General features: G+C 61.1%; 5 protein-coding genes across 5 annotated transcripts in view; all 5 read left to right on the forward strand.

The window, feature by feature from the left end:
* Positions 1–8: 8 nt before the first annotated feature.
* On the forward strand, positions 9–263 carry PUNSTDRAFT_130473 (uncharacterized protein; the record flags this gene model as incomplete). Its single annotated transcript, XM_007379709.1, has 2 exons — positions 9–125; positions 177–263. Coding segments are annotated over 2 exons (204 nt in total), but the record flags the coding sequence as incomplete, so codon positions are not given.
* A 341-nt stretch (positions 264–604) lies between these two features.
* Positions 605–2,034, forward strand: PUNSTDRAFT_49504 (uncharacterized protein). The gene is made up of 4 exons (XM_007379710.1): positions 605–935; positions 1,022–1,187; positions 1,259–1,727; positions 1,777–2,034. The coding sequence occupies exons 1-4, from the start codon at positions 715–717 to the stop codon at positions 1,917–1,919; spliced, it is 999 nt and encodes a 332-aa protein (XP_007379772.1). The 5' UTR covers positions 605–714; the 3' UTR covers positions 1,920–2,034.
* A 470-nt stretch (positions 2,035–2,504) lies between these two features.
* On the forward strand, positions 2,505–5,791 carry PUNSTDRAFT_49507 (uncharacterized protein). The gene is made up of 6 exons (XM_007379711.1): positions 2,505–2,790; positions 2,872–3,010; positions 3,084–3,206; positions 3,282–3,335; positions 3,405–3,918; positions 3,972–5,791. Exon 6 carries the CDS (start codon positions 4,476–4,478, stop codon positions 5,604–5,606), a length of 1,131 nt encoding a protein of 376 aa, XP_007379773.1. The 5' UTR covers positions 2,505–2,790; positions 2,872–3,010; positions 3,084–3,206; positions 3,282–3,335; positions 3,405–3,918; positions 3,972–4,475; the 3' UTR covers positions 5,607–5,791.
* A 239-nt stretch (positions 5,792–6,030) lies between these two features.
* PUNSTDRAFT_49511 (uncharacterized protein) lies at positions 6,031–7,330 on the forward strand. Its single transcript, XM_007379712.1, has 4 exons — positions 6,031–6,197; positions 6,266–6,341; positions 6,445–6,574; positions 7,112–7,330. Exons 1-4 carry the CDS (start codon positions 6,077–6,079, stop codon positions 7,211–7,213), a joined length of 429 nt encoding a protein of 142 aa, XP_007379774.1. The 5' UTR covers positions 6,031–6,076; the 3' UTR covers positions 7,214–7,330.
* Positions 7,331–9,728: 2,398 nt separating this feature from the next.
* PUNSTDRAFT_59962 (glycosyltransferase family 2 protein) overlaps positions 9,729–10,582 on the forward strand; it is a gene marked incomplete at both ends in the record, with an annotated part of 3,620 nt that continues 2,766 nt past the window's right edge. Inside the window, 2 exons of the mRNA XM_007379713.1 lie at positions 9,729–9,964; positions 10,085–10,505. Coding sequence (XP_007379775.1) covers positions 9,729–9,964; positions 10,085–10,505 — 657 coding nt within the window. The remainder of the gene's footprint in view (positions 9,965–10,084; positions 10,506–10,582) is intronic.

Genomic DNA, 10,582 nt, shown 5'->3' on the forward strand with positions numbered 1-10,582 from the left:
ATCCGAAGACGCGCGGCCAGCCGGGAGGAGGGCAGGCGGCGGGGAGGGACGAGATCGCGATAGCGGGCCTCGAGCGGGCGCATGTCGAGCAGTTCGAGGCGCTCGGGTTCGAGCGGAGTAAAGTCGTACGTCTGTGATCCTACCGCGTTCTCTTTCATCTAACGTAAAGTCCGTAGATTGACGTGCTTCGTCGATTGAACTACCGCGGGGCGAACGTCGCCAAGATCAACGACGATAGGGTGGTCGAGGAGTTGCTGAAGTGATTCCCCGCTCTCATCGTCGAACCCCTGCCCCTTGCATGAGCTGTATTTTTCAGCTTCCCCACCACTGTTGTATTCCTGCTAGTCCATTTTCACGACTGTAAGATGGGTTGTTGTACGACAATCGACGATCAATGCATCCGATAGATATCGGTCGACCTTGGCTCTGACTTTGAGGCTTGAACCAGACACAGGTAGGGTACTCTATAAGTGTTGAATCACTCCTTGATGCACTACATATAGTACGTCAACTCGCTGGAGAGGAGGCGAGCGTATACCTCCGCTGTGTCACATGCCTGTCACTTGCTATCTAACCATATACTACTCATCACCCTTGTGCCTGATGGCCGCGTCTCATACACGCCTAGGTTGTCCTCAGCCTCTCCCGACGCCTCCGTCCGTCGAGCTTGTCGCAGTTTCATCGGGCTGAACAAGGCCGAACGGGACTTCCAGGATGCAGTACGGGGGCGGCTCCAGTCAGGGTGGTTATAGGCAGAGGCCTCAAGGATACGGCGGACCGAGTCAGCAGCCGCAAAGCCCGCATAGTCCACAAGGATACGACAATCCGCCGTATCCGAATCAGCAACAGCCTCAGCAAGCGTACAGCACGGGCTACAGGCCGACGTCGTTCGACGATCCGTCTGGGGTCCCTGGAGGCGAGGCGTACTGGGGCCTGTGAGTCCAATCATCCAATGCGTATACCAAACCAAACCGGTATTGGCGTGGTGAAGGCGGGAACTGATTGCGGCTTGTATGCGCAGATTGATGGACAACGGGAGGCCGACCGAATTGATGATACGCCTGTGCGACTCGCTGTTCATGTTCATCGACCGAAACTGCTCCCAGGCCGAGCTGCGGGGGACACAACGCCTCGAGCCCGCGAAGTACATGTGGCTCATGACCGCCCTCGGCGCCCCGCCCGGCACCGTACGCCCCCTCCTCATATCGCTACCTGCCACTCCCCCCTCTAACGCATCCACTTATTCACATTCCTATAGGCGGAGGCGGTGTGCATCTCCCTCCAGTCCTTCTACGACATGGCCGCCGTCCCGTACCAGTTCGTGCCCGTGCCCGGGTCGTCCGGCTCCCCGGTGCCCGTGCTCGACGCGCGCGGGTTCCTGCATATGGCCGTCTTCGAGGCGCGCGCGGACCCGGACGCGTCCCACCGGCACTTCCAGAAAGCGCTCAACGTGTTCGGCCTCGTCGACCCCGCCACGAACGCGCGGTTCCCCGCGCCGATACCGCGGAGCGCGTTCCCGTATATGCCCGAGTGGCAGCTGAAGAACGCGTATACGGCGTGGCAGACGCAGGCGATTATCGCGAGCAGTGGGGCGAGGAGCAATGCGATGGTGGCGGGTATGCTGGGTGGGGGTAGGTTTGGTGGCTTTGGGTCGGGTATGGGCATGGGCATGGGCATGGGCATGGGCATAGGTTCGGGCTTTGGGGCGTACGGGGCGGGTAACAGCCGTGAGTTGCAGCTGTTGTTATACCTTCGGATGACTGACGGATGGGACAGAGGTGATGCAGATGCTGCAGACGCAGCAGGCGGAGGCGAAGAAGCGCGCGAGCTACGCCAAGCTGGCGAGCGGCGTGGTGAGCCTTTTAGGAGGTGGAGGTGTGGGCGGCTTGGGAGGCGGGTTAGGAGGCTTTGGTAGTTGAAAGAGGCGGGCGTTGCTGCATAGATGATCTTTCGGTTTGGCTCCAGGGTTTGGATGGTATCTACTCAATGCATTGATTGTGGAAAGTATGTAGTGTGTGTGTACTAGTATCCCGACTTTGTCTGCTTTCAGTGCTGGCTAGCCGATTGCGATCTCTATGCCCCTATCTCATGGTGGGCACTGACCGCCCGACCAGCTCCGTCCTCACCTCGTCCTGAGCCCGACCTATTTTTGTGCACTCGTATACGAGTATAGGATGACGCTTTCGTCCGCAAAGTCGCGAAACGCAGGGAAAAATGACGAAAACACGAGATAGAAACGGGATAGAAGGCGATCAACACAAGGATCAACGCGCGACCATGATGACCATCTGCTTCGTCCATGGAAACCGCGCACTGCTCTCGCGCCGGCACCGCACCTTCGACCGTATCAGAACGACTCGTTCATATGCTCCGTCTTTGCAGCAGATGGCGGGGAAGCCGCCCCCGTTCTTGCCGTGTCAGATCACCGGGCCTACCGACCAGCCCTCATTGCCCCGAGATGTGAGGGACGGCCGAGCGTATCATTACTCCTTCTCCGCTGTTACCCTTCCTCCTCTCGCGGTAGGACTGCTACTCCTTCCGTGCTCACTGGACAACAACCATGGGCGATGGCTACGGCGACGAAGACGGACGCATCGCGCGCTTGCTGGCGGACGTGCTGGACGCCGCGCTGGCTATCCGCAAGTTGGCGTCCAGGCCGGGTGCGAAGCAGAGCGCGTATGAGTGTATGGGTCTCGCGGGGCACGTCGGGGAGATCGTCGCGTGGGCGGAGGAAAAGAGGGGCTGGCGCGCGCCCGCGGACGTCGTAGAGAGCTTGAGGCGACTGTGGAGGTTAGTTCAAACGCCGTTTCGCTCTCGCTCTCTCGCGTACAGGCTTGTCCGGCTGACGTTTTGTTGTCACTTTTCGTGTAGGTTGTATGCGGGTCTTGGGATGCTGATCAAGACGTTGGCGGACGGGACGATGCTGAAGCGCGTGTTGTGGAAGGAGACGGTCAGCCGACGGATAGCGGCCGCGAGCGGCGCTCTGGGCGAGTTCTCGGTGACGTTCGACGTGAGTTTGGCACGCGGAAGCAGTTTTCGGTTTTGACGCGTGTATGCTAAATGCCTCAAATCTCCTCCGCTAGTTGGCGTCGCAGCAAGATCTGCAACGGGTCGACGCAGAGACGAAGAGGGCGAGGGAGATGGACACGCAGATGTTCGAGGCGATGCTCCGGTCGGTTTTGGAGAACGACAACGAGATATTGCGCGTGAGTTGTCTGTGATATGCAATCATCTGACTGGCCTCGCTGGCTTAACACGACTCTCCCCCGTTGACTTTACAGACTCTCGGCGTGGAACCCGTCATGTTTCACAGTGCGACGCTCAGCATTGAGAAGGTGCGGCGTGACTCCTCCCCTGTATACGCGTTTCTGGCTCATCTCTTGTTTTCATACTACCTGCAATAGCGATTATCGCAATTGGCTAATGAAGACTCCGTCGAGCGACGGCTGCTGAGCCGTGCGCTCGAGCACATATACCGCGCGCAGTCTCGGACTCCGTCTCGGACCCCGCCCGACGGCTTCTTCCTGAGCGCGCTGGACGTCATCGTCGATTCCACCGCGAAGCTCGGCCCACACCTCTTCGGAGGGAGCTTTTACGATGCGGCGGTCTGCGTCCGCGCGCTCCCTCGTGGGATCCCGCGACCGGTACGTCCGAGATGGCATGTTCTTTCAATTTTCAGCGCTCACGCGGTTCGCGCAGGTTATCGAGGAATGCGTTGGACAATGGAGGTCGCTCGAGCACGATAACGTCGTGTCGTACATGGGCGCCTGTCTGTCGGACGATACACCGTGCGTGGTGTACGAGCGGTCGCCGACCTGGAACGCGTCGCGGTACCTGGAACAGCATCCGGAGGCGGATAGGGTCAAGCTCGTATGTTCCATCACCTCGTCCTTGCCCGCGCGGGACCCTGTCACTGACCTGTCGCTAACTCAACCAGTTGCACGATATGTCGTTAGGCCTCGTATGCTTACACTCCAAAGACGTGGTCCATGGCGACCTCCGGGCGGTACGTCTTCCCTCTGCCATACTCAGTGTAATGTGCAAAGAGCTGATATGGTCGCGCAGGACAACGTGATCGTCTCTGCCGATCAGAAGGCCGCTTTGGTGGGATACGGACTGAAACAGCTCGACGCGCCTACAGAGGGCGTACAGAGTGTCCCGGACAAATACAGCGACGTGTACGATTTCGGTCTGACCATTGTGGAGGTGAGATCCATTCTATCATTTTCCATCCTTCTGATAGCGACCAACTGAGCTCCTGTTTTCCACCCTGGCAGGTCTTCAAGGGATCGCGCCCGTCGAAGGGAACGGAGCCCGCAGCGCTTATTCGGAACATCGGTGAACGCGATCCGACCGTGGCCGTGTCTGGTGTGGAAGACGCGCTCTGCGCGCTCGTCGCGGATTGCTGCGCGCCGGATCCGGTGCATCGCCCGCTGGCGGCGAACGTCGCGGCGCGGCTCGGGTGGATGTGCCTCATGCGCAAGGGATCGTCACGGTCGGAGGAGGAGGGGGAGAAGGAGAAGGAGGCGCAGGCGGGCAGTCTGTCCGGGTCGATGTCGGCCGGGTCGAGGACGTCCCTGTCGTCGTCGTCATCCTCGAGCGTGTTGTTGGCGTACGCGACTTCGTCGTCCTCGGACGATGGGGAACCCGTTCCGCCCCCGCCTCCCGAGGTTCGAGTTGCCCCCCAGCAAATGCTTCCGGAACCCCAACCCCAACCGCAGCCGGACCAGCAACAGCGACCGGACCAGCAATTGCGACAGCCTGGGCGCGCCTCACAAGTGAGCGCCCTGTCGGACTTTACGGAAGTGATGACCCTGTCTCGCGCCCTACCCACCGCGCCGCACTACTATTACTACCCTCCCCAACTCCCACCCCCACCCGTGCGTCCCGCGATGTCATCAGCGCGGTCGATCGCGCCCTCCGTCGCGACGAGCAGGAGCGGGAGTCACGCCGCCGGTAGAGGAAAAACGCCGCGCGCGAAGACGTACGAGTCGACCGCGCCGCTCGCCATCGCGCTCATGGACTCGCTCTCGCCGGCGCCCCCGCCCCGCACGCGGCAGCGGAAGGACAGCGCGCCCGCCCGTGTTAACGCGCAGGAGGCCAGGGCCGCGCCGCCGCTGCAGATACAGATCCTCCAGCAGCACTACGCGTGGGCGGATCCCGGTTCTGTCCCCGGGTCGGCGAGCACGGTGCGCGCGCCTATGTCGACGGTCCGCCAGACGTTGGATCCGGAGCCGGGACCGAAGCGGCCGTCGCTGCCCGCGACGCCGTCGAGGGTGGTGTGGAAGGTCGCGTCGTCGTCGTCGGAGACGTCGTCGAGCCCGCTGGAGGAAAGCCCGCCTCCGCAGTCTGGGCTCGTCAACGCCGAGAGCGAAGCGTATGTGCCTCCTCCTCCTCCTCCGCCGCCTTCGCGTCCTGCGCGGCCTGAAAGGAGGTACACCACCGGTCGGGATCGGGAGGAGGACGAAATGCGGGCATGGGCCAAGGCGGCGTTGGTCAAGAGGCATTACCGCACGCTGCGCGAACCGGATCCGCTGCCTCCGGGCGGATGGGGCAGCGTGCCGAGGTTTGGGGAGGGCGTGCTGGTGTTTACGCAGAATCGGTGATTCGGATATATGGATAAACACCTCCTTCGAGATTTCGTTACTTTCCCCGCGTTCCTGACTTGACCTTATCGTTGCACAATCTTACACTCATTTGCATCTGCTTTTGCACCCTGTATGGTCTCGTTTACTTATCCTCGTTATCACAACACTCCCTTGTATGCTCGTGTCGATGTTTTATATACCAGTAGTCCTTGATCTAGAATCTATAGCATCCGCAGTGCCTTGCTCTCGCCGCGGCTCATCTGACCTGCGCAACAAGCTGTTCACATCGAATTCTATTGCGCTGTCCTTCCTCGTGCTCAGCGCGCAGTCCGGCGGTAACGCAGGCATCGCCCCCGAGTACGCGGTATAGCCCCGACCACCAGCTGGGGATGGAGATATAAATAGCCATGGTATAACTCGATCAAAGCCCCCTGAGCTACATCCGGTCTACCCTCTCAACCCTTGTCCGTATCATCAACAACATCAACATGGGTCTCTTTGGCGAAATCGAGGGACTGCTCTCGAACCATCAGGGCCAGCAGGTTCACCAGGAGATCTACACGCAGCAGTATGTGCCCGAGCAGCACCAGGGTTCGTGGACGCACGAAGGTGACCGCATGCAATTCGATCGTGTTAATCCGGCCGTCGCTCATCATCGCGGGGGGGGGGTACTTTAGCGATCGCGGGCGCTGCTGGTTTCGAGGCCATGAAGGCGTACGAGAACCACCTTCGCGAGACCGGGCAGCAGCCTAGGTACGTTCGGCGTCTCTACCTTACCCCAGATCTCGTTCGCGACGGTTTGGCGGGCCCGATCTGATTGGCACGACGCCTTTTTTCTTTTTATTTTTCACGACAGCCATGCACTGATGAAGGAGCTCCTGGCCGGGTTCGCTGCGGCCGAGGTCGACAAGCTCGTCGAGACGAAGGGGTTGGATTACATCGATCGCGAGAAGGCGAAGCGCCACGCCGTCGCGCAGGCTCATCAGGTGCGAGACGCTCTCAATAACCCCTCCTTTTCTTTCTTTTTTTTCTTCTTCGCATTCCGGCGCAGGGGCTGACCACTCCGATGGGATCGCTGCTCTGCTTAGATGGCTGCCGAGCGCTATGGGGAGGGCAGCAACGGGTACGAGTGGACGCAGCAGCACGCGGGAGGATGGAACTCGAACCCGGGCGGTCCGCACTATAACGAATCGTACGGCGGCTATCCCGGGTTCGGAGGCTACCAGGGCGGTGGTGGTCAGTATGGGGGTGGATATGGAGGACCTCCGGGCGGTGGATACGGCGGTCCCCCGGGCGGTGGATACGGCGGTCCCCCGGGCGGTGGATACGGCGGTCCTCCGGGCGGTGGATACGGCGGTCCCCCGGGCGGTGGATACGGCGGTCCTCCAGGTGGTGGATACGGCGGCGGATACGGCGGCCCTCCCGGTGAAGGGTACGGCGGCCAGGGATACGGCGGTGGTCCCGGCGGCGGTGACTTTCGTTCGTCTTTTTGAAAGATGTGCGCAGGTGCTCATTGCGAGTAGGCTACGGAGGTCCTCCCCAGGGCCAGTACGGCGAGGGCGAGCACCACCACCGCCACCATCGCCAGGAGGGGTGGTGAGGTCGCTTTGCACTGCTGGGAATGATATATAACGGAGACCGGAATGGGGTCGATTGAGCGTCGATTGATGGTGTATGTACGATGGAGCTTAGCCTTGATACCACGAAACCCAGCGACTCGGTGTTGAATATTTCTGTGATTTGGACGACGGAACGAACGAGAGCGCGCAGAGCTGCGGGCTCGAGCATGCCAGCTTCCGCGCGCCTTGCGTCATGCCTTGACCGCGTCTCTCGACACGCCTTGGCTACTCGCACCTGGTATTCGTCGATATCATCAAGTCCAGGGAAAACTCTGGTTCAGGGACGTCGTGTACGCCTTCGTGGTGACTACTCGGTCTCAGTCGTTGGCCGGAAGGCCACGCGCGGCGCGCTTTTTGTCTTTAGTCCTCGCAGTGACGCAGTCCTTCCACCTAGGCCTGAGCAAGGTCTAGACTTTCCGCAAACTGCACGAGTCGTTCGTCTCTACATCCTACTCGGGTCCGGTCTCCGTTATATGCCTGCGTCGCAGAGGAGTCGTCACGGTGCGAACGGCACTCCTGTCCTCTCGAAAGACACGCTCTCTTTTGTTTCGCCTCATCTCGGTCGGTTCCGATAGGGTTCGGAACTCGGGTCCTGCGCTTGAAGGGTGATCTGCGTGCGTCGTCGTGGCCCCGATGCGGAAGGCGCCGACCGACGAGTGGCCGGACGCGCGAAATCGAACATAATAAGGCCAGGCACGCCGACCATGACCACCCCCCTCCTGGCCGCTAGCTTTGGCAACAGGCAATCGCGGATCCGAGACACTTATTGTCTACCTGCACCTGCGAACAATGGGCCAGCGATTCCCCTCCCTTCGTCTCGGTCTTTGAGGGTATAAAAGACGCAGGTTGTTGCAGGGATGGGTTCGTTCAAGCGATTTCCAGCTTGCTCGCGCCCACAAAGCCCTCTCTCTTCTACAAACACCTAACCACCACCACCCCCTCTCAACCAGCAATGGACTCGTTCGCCGTCGCTTTCTTCACCGCCACCGCTTCCGCGCCTTTCGAGCAGGCGGAGTCTACCCCGTTCGAGGGCGAGGGCGAGGACAAGCTCCCCGTCGAGTACGACGGCAAGGGCAGCTCCGGCTCGTGCGTCATCGCTTAAGCGGTCAGTGAGCCGAACCGTACCTGCGTTTTTTTTCGCGTCCTTCGTCTGACTGATGTCGTTTTATGAGCAGACGCGCACCCGGAAAACCACCCGGTTTGTGAAGACGCTCGTCGGTCATTCGTTGCGCGGCCAAACCGACGGCATCGTCACTCGCCCGCCCATCCACCACAAGAACCCGTTTAGCAATGCAACGCCACACGCCACCTCTTTTCGACTTTCTTCTTTCTCGTGTGAATGGAGCAGGGGAGATTGGATTGCACGCGCAGTAACTTATCATATTTATCGTTCACCCTTTTTTTTTCGCCTTTCGCCCTTTCGTTCGACGACGCATACACCGTTAGTCGTATACGTGACAAGACTGTATCATTATCTACCGCTGTTGTAAAACCACCTGTTCTTTTATTAACACCATATCCCTCCCCCGGGCGAATATAAAACTGAGAAACACATACTTTATCGGGGTGGTTCAGCAGAACAGCTTCTGTTTGACTCTCGTGCGGGTCGACGTCACTGAGCCTGTTTGTTTATTCACTCCCTGGCTCCATCTCCTCCCCTCCACCTCGTCTCCCTGTACTGCTGTCCAGGACCACCTCGAGGCTCGCGTCCCGACGTCGTATCGCAGAGAAATCAGGGACGATCACGAGCCTGAACGTGAAGGCGCGCCCCCTCCGGGAGACCGAACGCGCTGATCGCAGGCTCCCCGCCCCCATCAACAAGCAGGCAACGCCTCCGCCCAGTTCACGCGCAGCACGCAGCCTCTTCGCCAACGCTCACAGCAACCCTCGCGCACTCCGCCCGGTCCTCTACAGCTTCCCCGGACGACCCTCCGGAGCTCCCACTGCGCTCGCTCAGCAAGCAGCGAGGCTGTGTTTCACCCGCGGCTTGCTATAACCCTCGACGTCCGAACAGGATAGACGCCGCAGCCATCGATTGTACGACGACGACCCGACGCGCGCCATGTCGCACTATCCTCCTCCGGTGCGTTTTTTCCATCTCCCCCCGAATCCGTAGGAGGGGACCCGTATCTGAACGCACGCGCGACGTCGTAAACAGGCCGACGAGGCCCAACGCGGGCGCTACAACGACGGCTACAACCCGTACGCGGCCCCCGCTCCATACGACACCAACCCGCACGACGCCTACAACCCGCACGAACCCCAGGCGCCGTACCAGCCCGGGCTCTCCAACCCCTTCGCGACCCCCAACGTGCCCGACCCGCGTCTCTCAGGCTACCACTCCCCTCCCCCGCCGCAACAGCTGCACGACCCGTACGGCGCCGCCCCGCCGCCGATGCCGATGCCGCACTCGCCCCCGCCCGGCGCCGCCGACTACCTCAGCGCGCACCCGGCCGCCGCGTACTACCCCCCGCCGCTCTCGGGCCCCACGCCTCCGCCGCCGAGCATCTCGCCCTACGGCATGGGCTACGACCTCCACGACGACCCGCACGAGCACGAGCACGCGGACGAGGACGGGGGCGATATCCCGCTCCTGCGCCGCCCCGGATCGGTGTCGAGCGCCGGCGCGGGGCGCGTCCCCGGCGCGTTCGACGAGGACCGGCCGATCGTGGGCGACGACCGGTCGGAGAATAATATACGGTATGGACGGATCCCGCAGAGGGTGCCGAGGCGGTACAAGACGATCAAGAAGGTCGAGTGCGTATCTCATCCCTCCGTTCATCCCCTGCCCCCCTGACCCCCTCTCCTCGTTTCCCTACCTGCTACTGTTCAGAGAGAGAGAGTGTGTGTGTGTGTGAGCTGACGAACGCGGCGCAGGCTGTTCCACGGCAACTTCGTGCTCGACTCGGCGGTGCCGACCAAGCTGCTGAACATGTGCGCGCTCCGGAACGAGCGCGAGTTCACGCACATGCGCTACTCGGCCGCGACGTGCGACCCGAACGACTTCAAGGACTCGGGCTTCACGCTTCGGCAGGTGCACTACGACCCGCCGCGGCGGACGGAGCTGTTTATCGTGATGACGATGTACAACGAGGACGAGGAGCTCTTCTGCAGGACGATGCACGGCGTGATCAAGAACGTGGCGCACTTGTGTAAGAGGGAGAGGAGCAAGACGTGGGGCAAGGAGGGGTGGAAGAAGGTCGTGGTGTGCGTCGTGAGCGACGGACGGCAGAAGATCAATAGTCGGACGTTGAGCGTGATAGCCGCGATGGGCGCGTACCAGGACGGGATCGCCAAGGTCCGTTCGTCTCCGTTCGTCTCCTCCATAGCCGCGAAGACCTGACCCCCCCCCCCCCCCCCCCCCCCCCCCCCCCA

The sequence above is a fragment of the Punctularia strigosozonata genome, assembly GCF_000264995.1.
Source record: "Punctularia strigosozonata HHB-11173 SS5 unplaced genomic scaffold PUNSTscaffold_2, whole genome shotgun sequence".
NCBI classification, from domain to species: domain Eukaryota; kingdom Fungi; phylum Basidiomycota; class Agaricomycetes; order Corticiales; family Punctulariaceae; genus Punctularia; species Punctularia strigosozonata.